Source organism: Tasmannia lanceolata, unplaced genomic scaffold (assembly GCF_043159265.1).
Source record: "Tasmannia lanceolata isolate RefF3 unplaced genomic scaffold, GAP_Taslan_0.1 ptg000020l, whole genome shotgun sequence".
Lineage (NCBI taxonomy): Eukaryota > Viridiplantae > Streptophyta > Magnoliopsida > Canellales > Winteraceae > Tasmannia > Tasmannia lanceolata.
Genome location: NW_027518697.1, coordinates 20,016,408 through 20,035,759, shown reverse-complemented (window position 1 = coordinate 20,035,759; position 19,352 = coordinate 20,016,408). Strand labels below are relative to the sequence as shown.

Here is a 19,352-nt window from a genome sequence, read left to right as displayed (position 1 = left end):
AGGCATGTTTATAAACTTGAATGAAAGTTTTCCATGTTAAACTACTGTCTTCCATTGCAGAAAGCCTTGAATCAGTATTTAATCATATTTAAATTACTTTAAACACTTTATAATCATTGCTATTTTACTATAAACCACTAATTTCTTAAGTTAAACCAGTATTTCACTACCATAAACCACTACTGAAGTGGGTATTTATAAGTGGTTTATATGGCTTCTTTGGTTAAGAATATTCAGTAGTGGTTTATAATAGTAAGTAGTGGTTTATTAAGGCTTACCAAAGGTTTAGAGTGTTTATAATTGGTTTATAAGGATTAACAATGGTTTAAAGTGTTTAGAAGTGATTTATACAGGGTGAGCAGTAGTTTATAGTGTTTATAAGTGATTTATATAGGCTTATCAGTAGTTTAGAGTGTTTACAACTGGTTTATATAGGGTAAACAGTGGTTTATCTAAGGCTATCAGTGGTTTAGAGTGTTTATACATGGTTCATACAGGGTAAGAAGTAGTTTATAGTGTTTATAAGTGGTTTATATAGGCTTATCAGTAGTTTAGAGTGTTTACAACTGGTTTATATAGGGTAAACAGTGGTTTTTGTAAGCCTATCAGTGGTTTAGAGTGTTTATAAGTGGTTTATGTATGCTTATCAGTGGTTTGGAGTGTTTATACATGGTTTATACAGGGTAAGAAGTAGTTTACAGTGTTTATAAGTGGTTTATATAGGCTTATCAGTGGTTTAGAGTGTTTACAATTGGTTTATATAGGATAAAGAGTGGTTTATCTAAGCCTATCAGTGGTTTAGAGTGTTTATAAGTGGTTTATGTATGCTTATCAGTTGTTTAGAGTGTTTATACATGGTTTATATAGGGTAAGAAGTAGTTTATAGTGTTTATAAGTGGTTTATATAGGCTTATCAGTGGTTTAGAGTGTTTACAACTGGTTTATATAGGGTAAACAGTGGTTTATCTAAGCCTATCAGTGGTTTAGAGTGTTTATAAGTGGTTTATGTATGCTTATCAGTGGTTTAGAATGTTTATACATGGTTTATACAGGGTAAGAAGTAGTTTACAGTGTTTATAAGTGGTTTATATAGGCTTATCAGTGGTTTAGAGTGTTTACAATTGGTTTATATAGGATAAAGAGTGGTTTATCTAAGCCTATCAGTGGTTTAGAGTGTTTATAAGTGGTTTATGTATGCTTATCAGTTGTTTAGAGTGTTTATACATGGTTTATATAGGGTAAGAAGTAGTTTATAGTGTTTATAAGTGGTTTATATAAGCTTATCAGTGGTTTAGAGTGTTTACAACTGGTTTATATAGGGTAAACAGTGGTTTATCTAAGCCTATCAGTGGTTTAGAGTGTTTATAAGTGGTTTATGTACGCTTATCAGTGGTTTAGAATGTTTATACATGGTTTATACAGGGTAAGAAGTAGTTTATAGTGTTTATAAGTGGTTTATATAGGCTTATCAGTAGTTTAGAGTGTTTACAACTGGTTTATATAGGGTAAACAGTGGTTTATGTAAGCCTATCAGTAGTTTAGAGTGTTTATAAGTGGTTTATGTAAGCCTATCAGTGGTTTAGAGTGTTTATAAGTGGTTTATGTAAGCCTATCAGTGGTTTAGATTGTTTACAACTGCTTTATATAGGGTAAACAGTGGTTTATCTAAGCCTAGCAGTGGTTTAGAGTGTTTAAGAGTGGTTTATGTATGCTTATCAGTGGTTTAGAGTGTTTATACATGGTTTATACAGGGTAAGAAGTATAAGTGGTTTATATAGGCTTATCAGTGGTTTAGAGTGTTTAGAACTGGTTTATATAGGGTAAACAATGGTTTATGTAAGCCTATCAGTGGTTTAGAGTGTTTATAAGTGGTTTATGTAAGCCTATCAGTGGTTTAGAGTGTTTACAACTGGTTTATATAGGGTAAACAGTGGTTTATCTAAGCCTATCAGTGGTTTAAAGTCTTTATAAGTGGTTTATGGATGCTTATCAGTGGTTTAGTGTGTTTATACATGGTAAGAAGTAGTTTATAGTGTTTATAAGTGGTTTAAATAAGCTTATCAGTGGTTTAGAGTGTTTACAACTGGTTTATATAGGGTAAGCAGTGGTTTATATTTCCTTGTCATGACTTAGTAGTGGTCTAGAGTGTTTTAAAGTGGCCCGAATTGTCTTAGTAGTGGTTTATGTTGTTTTATGGAGACTTAGCAGTGGTTGAAGTTGTGCATAATTCTAAAATTGGTGCTTTACTTGTTAATTGGAATGGTTTTTTTTCAATTGGTTATTTTGACAATGGTTTAATTTTGTGTAAACAGAAGAACGGTAGAACGAAGAGCTTCTTTTATCTTACACGTCGACGGCTTTGTAAAGGATGCGGTATCATTTGAATACGTCGGCGGGAAAAAGTTGCCATTAATTGTGGGTCGGAAAATAAAATTTAGAGAATTTGACACTCTAATTCACAGCAAAATTGGGACTAATCGAAGTAATGTTTCTTTATCTATCAAGTGTCGATATATTTTAGACCCATATCAGATCATCTTATACGATATTCGAGATGATAACGACCTTGATCTGGTGATGATGTTTTTTGATAGTACGGTTATTAATTCTTTGAGCTTGTATATAAATAAAGAGTACAATTTTGGAGGAAACAATTCTCCTCACCCTACGAATGTCGGTCTGCCGTATCGGTGTGGAGATACGAGTGATAGGTAAAATAGTTGATTGTTTACAATCCATTCGTGAAATTGCCTTCCCTTTATTGTTACTCACCTTTGCGCAGATGTCACGCCAACTTAAGTGAAGTTTATGAAGATCCTATTTGTTACCGGAATGTTGGTGTCGCAACGATCCCTACCTCGTTTGCAGACGCTTGGAGGCCGAAAATTAATTCTGTCCCTGCATCACCGAGTCCATCGGCCGTTGCTCGAATGGGAAAAAAAAGAAGACATAGCGGTAGTCATAACATACATCGGTAAATTATAGTAGAGACCAATTGTTGAGTGCTATTCATATTCCTTCCTTTCATTTATTAATCAATTATTTTATCTCTAATTGCTACCCGATGTGTAGCTACGAAGTGGACTTGAATCAGGATTTTGATGATCCCAATTTTAATGAGACCGACACCACTGAGACCGAGTTTGAGACAACCCACCCAGGCCAATACGATGCGGAGTTGTCTAGGAATTTTGGAGGTGATGTTCATGCTAATGATTTCATTGGACCGAACGATGGCAGTAATAACGATGATGATGACTTTGCTGATGATGAAGAGGACTTCAGTGACGGTGATGACATGGGTGATGAGCAGGATGAACCTACTAATTATCTAGGCAATGATTTGGGAAATACCTATGAAAGGCAGCCGATGGAAGCAGATGAAATGGTTGTAGGGGCTGATGAAGTAAATGAGATTGTGCGACTTGAGGATTTTACGGTTGGGGCAATGTTCCCAAATCTTAAAGTCTTTCAAAAGAAAGTTAGAGACTATGCAATTCAGCATCATTTTGTGTTTCTCCCACAGGAGACAAATCCCACAAAGTATGGCGTTAGATGCAATGAGCGTAGTTGCCCATGGCGTATCACAGGGACCACTTACACAGATTATGTTAAGGTAAAAACATTTATCTCCCAGCACACATGCTCAGGCACAGTGAAAGGGAACGATCATCCCATGGCGACTGCAAAATGGGTTGCTGAAAATTGTGTAGCCTTATTCCCCCGCCCAGAAGACGTGAAGGCTACTTTGATAAGAGAGTACATCAAGGTCCAGTGGCGTATAACATTGTCCTATCGAAAAGCCCACATGGCGAAAGAGCTTATACACGAAATTAAGTGCGGAAATGCCGAGACGTCTTACCGCATCTTGCCTGTGTGTACTGAGGAGTTGGTAAGAAGCCTGGCACAATAATGCGGTTGTGCCGATCCCGAGAGTTACGGCCAAGAGGGGATGATACTTTCGCCCGTTTATTTTGGTCATTTGGCCCTAGCATACGTGCGTTCAACCGAACAGTTAGGCCCCTGGCCCTAATTGACGGGATCCATTTGCGGGGGAAGTACAGGGGGACTCTACTAGCCGCAACTGGGATAGATGGCAACGGTGGGTTATTCCCGCTGGCATTTGCAGTAGTCGAGGGTGAGACGTATGAAAGCTGGGTATGGTTTCTGCATTTGTTCCGTCATAATTTTATTTCAGTGGGCTGAGATGTCATCACTATTGGGTCCGACCGGATGAAGGGGTTGCCTAGAGCCGTAGCTGAAGCTTTGCCCAGGTCACACCATAGCTATTGCATCCATCACCTTAGGGCCAACTTCCATTCAACCTTTAAAAATGAAAAGCTCCGGAAACTCTTTATGACAGCTGCATATTCCCTAAGGGAGGGTGCTTTTAAGGATGCGATGGAGAGTATTAAAAGTCAGAGTAAAAGAGCACACCAATGGATATCGGACATTCCTAAAGAAAATTGGGCGAACGCTTATTTTGAAGGATGCAGATATAACGTGTTGACAACTAACGCAGCTGAGTGCTTCAATGCCGTTTTAAAGGGAGCAAGGGAGTTGCCAATTGCAGCACTTGTTGAACACACAAGATGGAAAGTTTGCGACTTCTTTCAGTTCCGTCAGAAGACATGTAGCAAATGGATGACTCGTTTGACACCAAAAGCGGAATCCTGGTTGGCGGAAGCACGTAAAGAAGCAGGTGGCTATACGCCGTGGCAATGTAGTTGGACCGAATTTCAAGTAACGTCCAGGTATCACGTTGACCAGGTGGACATAGGTAAGCAAACATGTACGTGTCGTATGTTCCAAACGATGGGAATTCAGTGCGGGCATGCGATAGCAGCCATGGGACTAAACCACCAAGATCCATTCAGTTACTGCCAGGATTGGTATCTGGCTGATGCATATCAGAAGACTTATGATGGAGTAGTTTATCCCACGTTAGATCGATCGCAATGGTCAGATCCTTCACATACTTTGCCGTTGGTATTGCCGCCAAAAGTAAGACGACAGCCAGGGCGACCGAAAAAAGTCAGAGTGGAGAGAGGACTAGAAAGAGGAGTCCATCATAAGTGCGGTACCTGAGGGCAACTTGGACATAATAAGAGATCGTGCAAGAATCCTCCCATCGTAAATCGTCAGCAAAACGAGGCTCCAATCGGGCCTTCCGCACCAATGGAGAACAGGTATGATCAATCTAACATGTTTTTCGGACTAGTCCTCCATACAACCCGTGCGGGCGCTAATCGATTCTTGCAAATTTTATTGCAGGCCTGGTCTATCCTGCCTGCCTCCGTTTTTTCTATAAGTATGAATTGCAGGCCCGGCATTTTTTGGAATACGAAATATTTTTTGGAATAATTGTTTTGGAATACATGTATGTTTTTTGGAGTACATGTATGTTTTCTGTAATGGGGTGCTATAAATAATGAGAATTTTTTTTTACAAAGCAAAGGGGAACACGTAGAATAGACACAAGAACATCAAGCTGAATCTAAAGAGTCTGAGCAAAAAAGTATAAGCATACGAAATACATTATCCAAATTATCATCCAAGAAGATAAGCCTTATACATCATATGTCAGTATATATAAAGAGTCTGAGCAAAAAAGTACCATCATCATCAGAGAACTGAAGCCATCTATTGCTCTGGAGGTGGTGGTGGAGGATATGAGGAACTGGCAGGCTGCTGACCCCACTGACCACTGGAGAGGTACTGGTAATAGGTGGTCCACTGGTCATCAATGTGTGTAGTAAGAGTCTGAAAGCGACTGCCCATCTCCGTGTCAACGTGAGTAGTGAGCGCCTGGAAGCGACTGGCCATCTCCGTGTCAACGTGAGTAGTGAGCGTTTCGAAGCGACTGCTCATCTCCCTGTCAACGTGAGTAGTGAGCTTCTCAAACTGAGAAGCCATGGATAGCTGAAGGGCCTCCTACATAGCGGTGAAATCCTGAGATGCCCGTGGTGCCACAGGTGCCTGAGTATCCTGTTCCGTCTCTTCTTCTTCATCTTCTTCTTCTTCTTCTTCCTCTCCTTCTTCTTCTCCTTCTTCGTCTTCGTCTCCAGGTGCAACTTCAACTACTTCTTTGTTTAGAGCCATGCGCCGGAAAGACTTATCATCAAATGGAGCGGTAGGAATGATGGTCGCCTCACTATCCAGAGCAATGCCAAAGTTGCGGAAGATACACGTAAGGAGCATGCCATATGGCAAGGAGGCTCTAGACCGCTTAAGTGTTTGGAACATAAAACGGAAAATGATATAGGGTAGGCAAACCTTGCGACGCTCAAGAATACAATAGATGAGGTAGGCCTCTAAGGGCCTTAGAGCATCGGTCATGCCCCCACGAGGGGTGAAGTTGCTGAACATGAAGTTGTGAAGCATCTTAGCTTCAGGAATGAGATGGGAGGCTTTCACTATCATGTTGGATCTATAACTCCGGGTAATCCGACCATACACAGTGTCGTGATCAAGATCATTAAGTGAATGGATCCCATTTCCAGGCCAAAAGTAATGCTCAAAACCATCGGGACTAATCTCAAGCATCTCAGCAAGTTCATGATAATTGAGTCGAATCGTTGTTTTCTTCACGCGAGACTCAATTTGGAAGTACGAAGGAGTGATTGTGAGATTGGCATAGAAAAGACATACCAATCTAGGATAGATAAGCTCATCAAGATGAAGAAATTGTGTCCATCCAAGAGCGTCAAACCGAGCTTGAAGGTCGAAGTGTTTGAGGACGTCGGGCTCTATGAAGAGTCTGGTGCGGACACCACGATTAGCCATTTTTGGCCATGCCTTCTTGGCTTGTGCAGAGGAGAAATAGGAATTTGGAATAAGCTCCGGTTCGGGAGCCGGAGCCGTAGCTTTCTTAGACCGCTTCCTCGATGGTCCTTCATCGTCCTGGCATTGGGAAGAACCTCTGATTTGGACATTTTTGGTTCGAGGCATGTTGAGAACAGTTAGGGAATAAGAGAAGTTGTAATGGAGGGTAAAACGGAATATAGGAAACCTTAAATTTCTGAAAATGGAGAAAATGAAAGAAAATGGAAGAGAAATTGATTCTAATGGAAGAGATGACGAAGAAAATGAGGAATGTGGAAGAAAAATAAGAGAAAATGGAAGGAGGAGTGTTAATGGAAGAAAATGGACAAAAGGAGGAGGAAATGGAGGAATACGAAGAGAACTTCGGGGTTTTAGTAGGGATGACGCATTGTATGGGTTTTTGGGTAAAAAAGAGGGTTTTGGAGGATGAAGATGATGCATTAGGGTTAGATTTGAAGGGATTTTGAGGGAAAATGGTTAATGGAGTTAGGGTTTGGTTGGTTTTGAGAGAGAAGGGAAAAAGAAGGAAAATTAGAAGAGGCAAATTAAAAAAAATTGCACGGTCAAGGGTTTAAACGCGCTCTGAGAAGTCTCGGAATTCTGAGACTATCTCTCGGAATTTCAAATTTTTTTTTAAACCATCAAAATCTCCGCGGAATTCCGAGAGAAACTGTCGGAGTTCCGACGGCATACGTTTTTCATTGTCAAAAAGTTCGATGTTTACTGCGGAATTCCGAGAAAAACGGTCGGAATTCTGAGGAAAGTGGTATATATTAACTGCGGAATTCCGAGTAAACATCTCGGAATTTCGAACATTTTTTTTTTCATCTGCGGAATTTCGAGAGATATTCTCGGAGTTCCGAGCACTTGTAATGTTTGTTTTTTTTTTCCCTAAAAAAAAATCACATGTACCCTAAGTTGCTATATTGGATTTGATTGACCGCCTCCATTATGTCCATTATTTTGGAGCCTTTTTCCATCCTTCCTATCCCCATGAAAACAAATAAATTGAATTTGTTTCGAATAGTGTATCTCACTGCAAGCAGCATATGTGAACTCATGACCATGCACAACAATCAAATCCTAATCCAGCCAATTATTAGATGCCAAGGTCTTGAAAGTTACATTCGATTTGAACCTGCATTGGAGTTGTAACATGGAAGAGACAGTCTGATCCTTACACAATGGAGAAATTTACACATTACAATTTGGAACTGAAGAAATGGAATAAGTGGTCTGACAATCAGCATAATACATTACAATTTACACACATTACAATTTGGAAATGATATGTCTCGAGAGCGTCGACCCACCATAAGCACTCGGCCTCACAATCAGCATAACAATCAGTGCCCTCTAAAAGTGGAACATAAGGTGCCTAACCCTTCAATGGTTCCCTCCGTAACAATCACCTGCAACAACACCACCACAGCCCCTACAAGTTGACAATCGTGCCACACCGGCCATCTAAAAAATTCTCTAGTAGTTGGCTTCTCATGACCGTGATCTCTGGCTGACTGAACTTTGGCGGAACATCACGTGCCAGGTAATCCATCTCCTTCAGCACAAACAACCCACAATCATTGCTGCAAAAGAAGAAGACATCATCGACCAAGCTCGTGGAGCGCAAATAAGAGGCACACTGAATTTAAGTTTCCTAACTCCTGATTGTAATGAAAGTTAATACCTGTTTCTCTGTACTTACATCCACCTTCCACTTTTCTAAGTATAGCCCTTCCACTTTTCTAAGTATAGCCCCTCGAGGTATCGAACCTATGAAACAATCATTATAGGGTAACAGTTTTATATACTTACAAATTTAAGGAAGGAAGGTCAGACTCGAACTCACCAATGGTAGAACATCTGTCCAGTACTTCACATCTTTCAAGGAGTTGTAGATGTAGAACTTTTCGTCTACCATGTCAAGGACCAGAAGAATCCAATGCTGAGGGACATGCACCGGGAAGAGGACTCTTTTTAGGCTATCCGGCGGGTATTGATTCAAGCGCCAAACGTACTTCTCAACGGAGTCGGGGCCGGCATAGCCCTTGTCAGTTAAACAATCCTACAGAAGCAATACAAGCAAAGTGATTCGTGAGCAAAACACATTCAAAGCTTCCTAAAAAATTATAAAAAGCAAGTTTGGGAATGAAAAACGATTTATTCTTACGTAGAGGTAGGTGCTGATGGAAACACAGGCTCTTTCTCCAGGTTTTCTATTCCGTTCATCCCGGACGTTCAGATACTCGGCGTATACGTTCATAAGCTACGTAAGATAACATATAGATATTAGAGACGAATATCACTAGTGAAAGAAGTCAGTATTACAAAAATTAACCAAAACACTTACCGGAGAAGTTAACCACGCTACGGGGTCATTAAGAATAACCAAGTCTTCCGCACACATGTACTCGTTGTTGATCTGTATGACTCGGTAGCTGCAAAACTCCGGATTGTTTAGCATTTACGAAGGCTAGATAACTATATTACAGAAGAGCTTCAATCCAATTTACCTTTTGGGAAGTGCAAGAAGCGGTCAGAGCAACCGATGGTTTTGTGGCTCCGTCACCATCTGTTTATTGTTCGTCTTCTTATGCCGAAAACCTGTATACGGCGAACAAGTGTATTGAGAGGCTTTCTTCCTTCTTAAACCCAGCTTCACTGCTCTCTCAATACTCTAAAGTTTCGGACCCACAGGTTTTACTGGAGTGTCGTGGATGGAAATTACTACCGGCTCTATTCCCTCCCATCGGTGTTGGCTTCCAAAAACGAGCAACTGCCGGTCGTCCCCTCCATCCGGACCTTCACCTTCAACCACCTCCGGTGTATCCTGGCTGGGAATGATGACCAACTATCGGTCATCCCCTCCTTTCATCACCTCCCCCCTCCTTCATCTCCATCCTGGCCTTCGGTCTCCTGCTCCCCTTCAGCCTCCTGGTCCCCTTCACCCTTCTTCCTCTTCAACTCAGCTACTTCATCTTCCAACTCAGCTACTTCATCTTCAAGTTATCTTAACCTCCCCACTATGAAATTAAATTCAGCCCTGCTTATAGGCTTCTCTTCTCCATCCACTTTATTTTCTCCCCTATCAGTTTCTCTTTTTGTCTATCTTCTTCTCTTAACAGCTACGTTGCTCTGAAAAACGTAAATGTGAAGTTAATAACATATGAAATATATAGTTATTGAAAATAAACTTAAAAGACCGTACCAGTAGACTCAGAGACGCTATCTTTTCTTCCTCTGAAATTTGAATGTCTTGGAGGCTATCCTTGTCTCCAACACCTTTTCTCTTATAAACCTACAAAGATTAAAGGAAATTTAGATAACTTGAATACAATGACCCTATGTAAGCAAGAGAGTGATGTTCCTTACCACTGATATCGGAGTAGAATATTTTACGATCAAAACATTGTCGACATCTAAGACATCATCTTCTACGACGGACTGCCGCTATCCCTCTTCTCGAGGAAGAAGAGGATCGTTGAGATTGTCTACATCATTTGCTACGATGGATAAGAGACTCTCTTCTTCAGGAATAGGTAGTAGGCACTTCAGAACCTGAAATCGAATAGTTAATTTCGGTTAGAATAAGTGAGACCTAGAGGAGTACAGAAGCTTTAGGTCTCACCTCCTTCTTCTTTAGCTTCCTATCACGGATCAGGGTAATGAGGGTTGTCTGCTCCTTCATCCGTGTATCGATCCTCGCGGTCCACTTCAATAGGCGTGGACGCGCATCTGGAACTTAAGGTTCCCACAGGGTAGTATGCTCGAATAGCCACACCTGGAATGAAGACGTACGATGATTAGAGAACAAAAAATTAACTTACATATGGCTTATATGGTATATACTATATGTACTCTTTACCTGTAGCACAATACCACATCCGGTGATATATCCCATCCCCTTCTTCGAATATGAATCCAATGACTCTATGAGGAAGTCATAGACGGGGTATGCCCAACCAATTCTTCCGATGGTCTCTACTTCTAAGTAGGGAAAAATGCAGGATTTCGTCTTGTGATCCGTGGAGTCGGCATGTGCAAAAAGCACAAAGCAGCACAGGAGTAGCAACACATGTCTCACTGTCGCCTGGATCGATAAAATCTCGTCCGACATGGACTCTGCCCTAATAACCTTCGCAATCTCAGCGAATCTTGCCGTTGGACTGGCAAACCTCCAACCTTCGACCTCCTCTGTCGAATGCCAGTCTATCCGTATTCTATCCCCTATAAGGCTTAGACCTAATGCTAATGCTACATCCTTAACCTCAAAGGGGACTACGATGCTGCCTACTCTAAATGCCCTGGACTTGGGTATCCAGGATCGCATGAGGGTGGTCAAAATTGCCTTGTGCAATTTTACACTTTCTAGGTTAAGCAAGCCCCCAAATGGGCTTCTACTTAGGATATCAGTATGTACATTCCTCAACTGCAGGGACTGGAAGAAGTCGTAAAACTTGGAGGGGCAGCATCTTGACGTAACATAAGACGGCTGGAAAATAAAGCATTATTAGATATATAGCATATTACCAGAAATACAACACTTAAAAGAATAACAGGAGGCATTACCATGATTTCACGAGATGATTACTATATGCAAAAGATGAATTCGAATCCAAATAATCAGATGTGGACCTGTTCAAACACAATGAGTGGAAACAAATTAACAAATATCCATTTAATTTCTTAGAAGCCTATTAGGGTGTTGAGCAAATCTCTAAGGAGAATTAAACCCCTAATTTATCTATTAAACCACTGTTAATATGAAAAATTAGGGGTTTAAACACTTGATTGCTCGCAAACTCAAACCCAATATACCAGTGAAATGTCTATTCTATTTTTTAATAGCCTAGTAGGATGCTGAGCAAATCACTACGGAGAATAAACCCCTAATTTATCAATTAAATCACTGTTAACATGGAAAACTAAGGGTTTAAACAACTGATTTCTAACAAATTCAGCCCCTATAGAGCAATCACATGTCCATTCATTTTATTACAAGCCTATTAGGGTGTTGAGCAAATCACTATGGAGAATAAACGCGTAATTTATCAATTAAACCACTAATTTCTCCCAAATTAGGTTTTTAAACCATCAATAGTTAGTTAAAACATTTTATTTATCAATTAAACGACTGATTACTCACAAATTAGGTGTTTCAACAAATAATTTCTCAGAAATTAGGAGTTTAAACCACCGATTTTTCACAAATTAGGTGTTTAAACCACTGCTTTCTAACAAATTAGGGGATTATAACCATCAATAGTTAGTTAAAACCCCTCATTTATCAATTAAATATTGAGATTGGTTTAAACCACTGCTTTTTCATAACCCTAACTGAGAAAACGACTAAATAACTGATTTATCAAAACCCAAAATGACAAAACGACATAGAGAGTGAGAGGGAGAGAGTCACAGTGAGAGAGATGGGTTACCAACCTGTGAGATTTGCCACTCAGATTTGCTGCTCAGATTTGCCGCTCAGATTTGCACAGAGAGAGAGAGAGAGAGAGAGAGAGAGAGAGAGAGAGAGACTTGCCGGAAAATTTCCGCCGGCGAGGGTATTTGCAGCGAGAGAGAGAGAGAGAGAGAGAGAGAGAGAGAGAGAGAGTAAAAACTGTTTAAGAGTAAAAAGTAACAAAAAAAAAAAAACAGAGTAAAAACCGTATTTTACAGCTGAGGGCATTTTTGTCCGGTAACAAGCCAAACCAGTCAACATCACTTCATTTTGGTGATTTAGAAAACTCCCCTCTTGAAATGTCATAGTAAGTAGAAACCCCTTCTATTTGGTCATTTTCCCTATTTCTTTTCATTGTTGCCTTTTACTCTGATGCTATGTACTCGGGCAGTTGAATGATTCGCTGCCCGGTGTGGGTACATCTTGTCCCCGGCTTGTACTCTTTTGTGATTAATAAAGTCAATTTTCAAAAAGAAAAAGAAAAAGCGGTCCTAAGGTACTATGAAGTTGTCACTGTATACTAAGTTCATAACCCACATGATTCAATCTTGATGCCCCCTAACTTTCAATCTTCACTACATAAAATATACTTCCACATACGCTCGCTCCAGACATGAGAAATACTCCTTTGTTTCCTTGTTAGTCCAGGTATACTCAACTGAACGTCAACAGAAGCAAGCACACTTCTTGCCTGTGGCAAGCTCCCAACTTGAGTGGTTTGTTTGCAGTCCTTTTTGTGGCTCGTAGACCAGCCATCATAGTAACCATCCTCTCAGACTTTCTAGTTCTTGGAAGAATGGTTCCCTTTCTGTGAGCTTCTTGAAATAAGTGGTTTGGATCATTGAGCAAGTGGCCCCCACTTGTACTTCTGGTCTAATATGAGAACTTTCGTTTTTTGCTTATATTTAGTTTTTCCATAAGATGAAGGGTTCTTGTGTGATGGATGTGCAGGAAAAATACGAGCGGCCAGAAGTGCCAGTGGGGGCTACTTGCTCAATGATCCACATCATTTATTTCCTAGGCCTTGTTATGGATGGGCCATGTGATGAGGGAGCATCCCCTTGGTGAAGACTAATTGGCCTAGAGAGCTCATTAGTTAGGGATTTTCTCTTTTGTGTCATAGCTTAGGGGTAGTTTAGCTATTTTTGGTACTTTTGAACACATATTAGTCATTTTCAATTAAGGGTAGTTTAGACCTTACAATTTGATAAATGTAATGGGCTATAAAAGCCAATTGGCCACTCATTTTCATTTTAGACCTTACAATTATAATTTGAGTTTTTGAGATTTGAATTTGAATTTGAGTTTGATCTAATGCCTCATAGGTGATTTGTCTGAGCTTATTAACAATCTAGTGGCTTTCATTTTTGGCATTTTTGTCGATCCCTAGCCTTGTCAATATTCCAGGCATTTTTGTCAATCCCTAGCCTAGTCAATTCACATTGAAACTCCCTTTGTTGAAATGGTTGTTCTACCATCCTACTATAGACGAAGCTAGATGAAGCTCATAGAAGGGGAGCCCAAACTTGCGTAATTGTCTGATTTGGACAAGTGACCAAATCGGCAACCAATGATTTTCAGTTGCAAGCAATTGCACGACAGGTTTGGTGCTTCGAGCCGAAGATGGCCGAACACATTGAACTGCGACCGGTTTTACCGTGTTAGCGCATGTATATCGTCAGCTAAAGAGGGGAGGTACATTTCGCCATCAATACGTCATTTCGAAGTAAAAACAAAGTAATTCTTGATACTTTTCCTTCCCTCGTGATAGGGAAAATGACATAATTTTACTTTCCTCTTCGAGGGAAACACTATTTTGGTGGCAATCGAATGGACCCTGAATGAATTGTTTTGAAATATTTTTTATTATTATTTTTTGACTCATTTATGGAAAAGTTAGAAAAGGAAAAATATTCCTAAAATTTATTAATTTCTTACACACAAAAAAATTGACTTGAATCAATTTTATTCAATTTTTACTTAGACGGACCTTCAATTTATGATAATATCCTTCTAAATTTACCAAAATTTTATTATTTCCCAATAAATTAAGGATAGAAAAAAAGTTTTCAAAAAAATAATTTCCATCAGAAATATTTTTCTTACAATCCAAACAGGGACTTAAGGAAAGATCTTGGTGTAGCTAGAGAGATATTCTCTTACCAGAGTTCTTATGATTGCTAAAGGGAAAAAACAAAAGAAGGGTAGGTTGGTTGAAAGAGAATAAGTAGGTCTGCGGATTACAAAATGGAGAGAGGCATGGGGAGGCAAACGTGGAATCATAATAAGGTATATGGTTAGTTTCAAGACATTCTTCTCCCGATTCAAGCTTTAAAAAAAAAAATAATAATAATGCAGTAGGAAGAGTGGGTGGATTTTTCAAATCCAAAAGGCATATAAGTGGTAGAAGAAAAAGATTCTTTTTTCTTTTTCAGGTTGCGTAATGATGCTTTGTGCATGTGCACCCCTCTTATTTTATCCACAAAAATCCAACGGCATTATTGTAAAAGACTCCCCTTCTATTCCGGCCTAGAACATGCTCTCTCTCTCTCTCTCTCTCTCTCTCTCCATGCATCAAGTACGTACCACGTAGGGTAGATGGTACAGGACAGTAACCTAGAATCTTTGTTTAGTTCAACTCTCTCTTTCTCTTTTTCTCTCCTCCCTTTAGTTTTCCATTTCTTACACTTTTTCTATCATTTTCTCTTGGTTTTGGATAATCTGTGGGTTTTTGGTTGGCATTATATGGAAACACCCATGTGGGATCTTGTAAGAAGAACCGAAACAATGAGAAAAAAGATGTAATTCTGAAATCTCTTATCCATATCTCTCTCTCTGTGTGCGCGCGGGTGTGTATTTTATGTATTTGTTTAATTTTAGCAGCAACAATTACTCATCATCAGCAACTTTCTGATGTAGAAAGCTGGAATCCATGACTGTGCGCGTGTGTTTATAGGTGATTATCATCTCTACCTCTGTAAAGTAAAAAGGTCCTGTTTTTCATATTAGAAGGCGAGAAAATGATGCTCCACCCGCCCCTCCTTTTAGAGATTTTATATGGTGTGTGCTCGTGATGTCCAGTATTTTTCATAAAGTATAGTGGACCAACTTAACTAGATGATCAAAGCCGTTCATTTGTTGGGCCACAACTAAATAGACTTTACCCTGTAAATCATCTCCATAAGATGATCCCCTAGCCTTACACAGACATATTCCCCCGTACTTATTGAAAAATACTGGACTTCACGCTCACACAACATTTAACATCTCTTCAGTAAACAACATCTATTATCCAACATATTCCCCCGTATATCATCTCCATAGGATGATCCCCTAACCGTCTGATTTGTCTAAGGTTAGGGGATCATCCTATGGAGATGAATTACAGGGTACAGTCTATTTATGTTGTGGCCCAACAAATGTACGGTTTGGATCATCTTGTGAAGTAGACCCACTGTACTTATTGAAAAATACTAGATTTGAGGTGCACACAACATATAAAATCTCTTCAGTAAACAACAGCAATTTTACAGCATATTCCCCTCAGTTGCTTTTCTCTGTCTAAAACTTGAGGAAATGATGTGACAAGAAGAAAAGAAAAGAAAAAAAAAATAGCATTTTGCTGTTAGGAAAACGAAAGAAATTATATGGTGCCCGAGCATAAAGTCCAGGTTAGGCATGCGGAACGAAAAAAATACCGCCCTTCATATTTGATCCAACTGCAGCCTCTTATAAAATGGGCTGCTGTTGTATCAAATATCAAGGGTGTGAAGTCCCACATACACTGTACTTCACGCTCAGGCACAATGAGAGAGAGAATCCATGCTGGCACTTAGATGCCAACTAAACATGGAATCAAAGATTTTAATGGAAAATACTCTAAGAAATTAGCCATGAGAGAAATAATTTCTATCTTACGCAAGAACTTTGAATATTTCTATCTTCAACACCCAATACATCAAGAAGGGCCCATCGGAAACGGATTAATAGCGGATTTTACTAATAAATCCCTAGTCTTTAAAATATATTCCAATTAGTCATTGACAACCACGATTAACCTTAAAGTTCAATCCTTTGAAATATAAAAGGCTGAACTTTATCATAATCTTAGAATCGGCCGAAGTAGTATTTTCTATAAATTTAAAATTTTTGGACATTTCATAATGACTAATACAAAAATAGTGTGCAAATTAGGGATTTATAGAGAAAAATCTCAAGGAAATTTCTTACATTTTGATTAAAAGACTTGTTAAAGAATAATTACCATAGGGGTTGGAGTTACAATTAATTACCTTTTATCGTATAGACAAAAGATATCTGCATTTCTTTATATTGACTAAAGATTTCATTGAGTTTTACACTTTTATAAAAAAGGTTGAAATAGTGATTAATAAAGTAGGCGGTGCAATTATCAAAAGAGAGAGATAGAGGGTGCAGATATCATTTTACCAACCATATAACGCATTTCCTATAGACAGAAGTAGGAGTCGAGCACGGTCGCGGCTAACAACTCATATGGTGGACAACTAAAAAGGTCTTCGAACGTAGACTCTTTTTTCTCAGTCATTCAAAATATTTAAAAAAGGAAGGGACCCACACCCTCCTCATTTGCTTTTCCATATTACCCTGGGTCCCACTCACGAGATTGGTCCTTTGGCTCTCAAATGGTGCCACGTAATCAGTCTGCTGACGAGGCATGAGAGAGAGTGGGTCCCACTAGGTTTTGGATATGTGGCGAGATGGGTTATGCTTTTAGGAGAAAGGACGTTATATGCACCCACCTCGGACAGAAGGTGCGTGTAGCAAATGATTTTTGTCTTGGGGGTGATCACTTATTCACTTGCTCAATGATTCGAAACTTTTGGATAGGACCCACCGTGGGTGGAGAATGCCTCAAAATAACCTAACCCTTCAGTTTGTGTTGATAAAAAAAAAAAAGCAGATTATTCATATTTAGAGCAACTGCACATTGTGGAAACTTTTATAGATCGGAGGGTTAGGATCATCCTATGGAAATGATTTTAACGTCGTGGCCCAACAAATGTACGGTTTGGATCGTTCCATGATGTGGGCCATACCATACTTATTAAAAAGTATACGTTCATAGGGCCGAACATCAAATAAATTTTCTAGATATTTAACATGAAAAACTTAGGAAACTTATTGCCTATATGGATATAATTACTTTGAATGTAATCTAGAGTTTCTATAGGGAGAAAGCCCTCATAGTACTGTACGGACCACACTATAGGATGATCCTAACCGTACGTGTGATGGGCCACAACGTAAATAGGTTGTGCCCCAAAAATCATTTCCATAAGATGATCCCAACCCTCCGATCTATAGAGGAACTGCATTATATGAAAACCTCTATAGATCAGAGGGATAGAATCATCCTATGGAAATGATTTTTGGGGCACAACCTATTTATGCTGTGGCCTATCACATGGACGGTTTGGATCATCCTTTATTGTGGTCCGTACAGTACTTTTAGAAAAATAGGAGACTATAATTTATTTTCTCTACTCAGTCACAAGAAGGATGACCAAGAAAACATAACGGGCATGGCATTCTTTTCGTAATTATGTAAATTCTCAGGGGTGTTTTCAAACCTCTACCCTATAAATTCCTCTCCCGACTTAGTTATCTCTCCCTCCCTACTTTCCTAGTTCCTACAGACCAAAAAAAACCAACACAGACGAAAAGCACATACACAGTCTCTCCGTGTATAATCGAGAATGCCTAGCGGCCTCGCTAAATGCTGCAGAATCCGGCACATTGTCAGACTCCGGAATATGCTTCGGCGATGGAGGAACAAGGCAGCATCATCGAGAACCTTCTCTAGCAAAATTCCGGCAGACGTCCCGGCTGGCCACGTGGCAGTCTCCGTGGGCCCCACTTGCCAAAGATTTGTGGTCCGCGCGACCTACCTAAACCACCCAGTCATCAAAAAGCTCCTCGTTGAGGCCGAGGAGGAGTACGGGTTCACTCACCATGGCCCGCTCTCCATACCCTGTGACGAGTCAGTCTTTGAAGAAATCCTCCGATCCCTGACTCGGAACGATTCCTCGAACTCGGTTTCGGTTCGTCTCGCTAATTTTGAGGTTTTCAAGAGGTGTGGCCACGTGGGTTCACGCAATATAGATCAATGGACTGAATCCCGACCGATCCTCCATGGTTTCTCTGATAAAGCGGTCTGGTAAGCAAGACCCGGGTTTCGACTCGGGCGAGTTGACTCGGGCTGTGGTTTCAGAGCCACTCCTAAACTGGGATCGTTCGGGCGGTTCTAAAAATGTCTCTGGGCTGGCATAGAAGAAGGCAAACTCTTCTCGGAATCGTTTGAGTGGACTCGGACGAGTTAGAGTGCTGGCTTGTTAATTTGACTGTAAATGGCAGAAAATGGTCTGTTTTATTTTTATTGCTTTTCCCTTTTTCTTGCATATTTTGTGGGGGGGGGGGGAGAAGGACTTTTTGTTGAGTCGTGCCGTTTTCGGATCGGAGGATGGAATAAAAGAGGCGAGAATTTGGTTGAGATTTCCAGAAATTGGAAGAAGATGAAGAAAGAAAGAGAGATTGTGCGAGTTGTAGTCTGTTGTTACTCACTTTCTCTGGTAAATTCTGTGATATTTGAGCAATGTAGTAAATTTCAAGTTGGTTTTTCTCTTTTTTTTTCCTGAGTTGTTTGCAATCTGATATCTGCACTCTGTTTTTTATAGATGCACCCCATTTTTAAATTTCTGATTTTTGGCTCTGTTTACTTGATTTTGGGCTTGTATTAAGACTCAACCAATGGGAGAAGTTTAAGCTAAATACAGAGAGGGTGTATGTATAAAGAAAAAAGGGTGTAAATTTGAGCTGATATCTGCACTCTTGTTGTTTTCTCTTTATTTTGCTTTTGAATGGGTTGTGGGGAACAAGGTTTCCATGATTGAGCTTAGCACATGTTGGCCCACCACGCTCGTGAACTCTGCCACCCTCGCTTTCTCTGTTCTGTTTCACCTGGATTCCTTTTTTTTTTTTTTTAATCTTTTTATGCCAAACAGATATATTCAGGGGCGGACCCACATAT

General features: G+C 39.9%; 2 protein-coding genes across 2 annotated transcripts; both read left to right on the top strand.

The window, feature by feature from the left end:
- The first annotated feature begins 4,401 nt into the window (after positions 1 to 4,401).
- On the top strand, positions 4,402 to 5,088 carry LOC143853862 (uncharacterized). The gene has a single exon (XM_077363568.1). It carries the CDS (start codon positions 4,402 to 4,404, stop codon positions 5,086 to 5,088), a length of 687 nt encoding a protein of 228 aa, XP_077219683.1.
- Positions 5,089 to 17,918: 12,830 nt separating this feature from the next.
- Positions 17,919 to 19,150, top strand: LOC143854486 (SAUR-like auxin-responsive protein family). The gene has a single exon (XM_077364486.1). The coding sequence runs from the start codon at positions 18,022 to 18,024 to the stop codon at positions 18,484 to 18,486; it is 465 nt and encodes a 154-aa protein (XP_077220601.1). The 5' UTR covers positions 17,919 to 18,021; the 3' UTR covers positions 18,487 to 19,150.
- Positions 19,151 to 19,352: the final 202 nt, after the last annotated feature.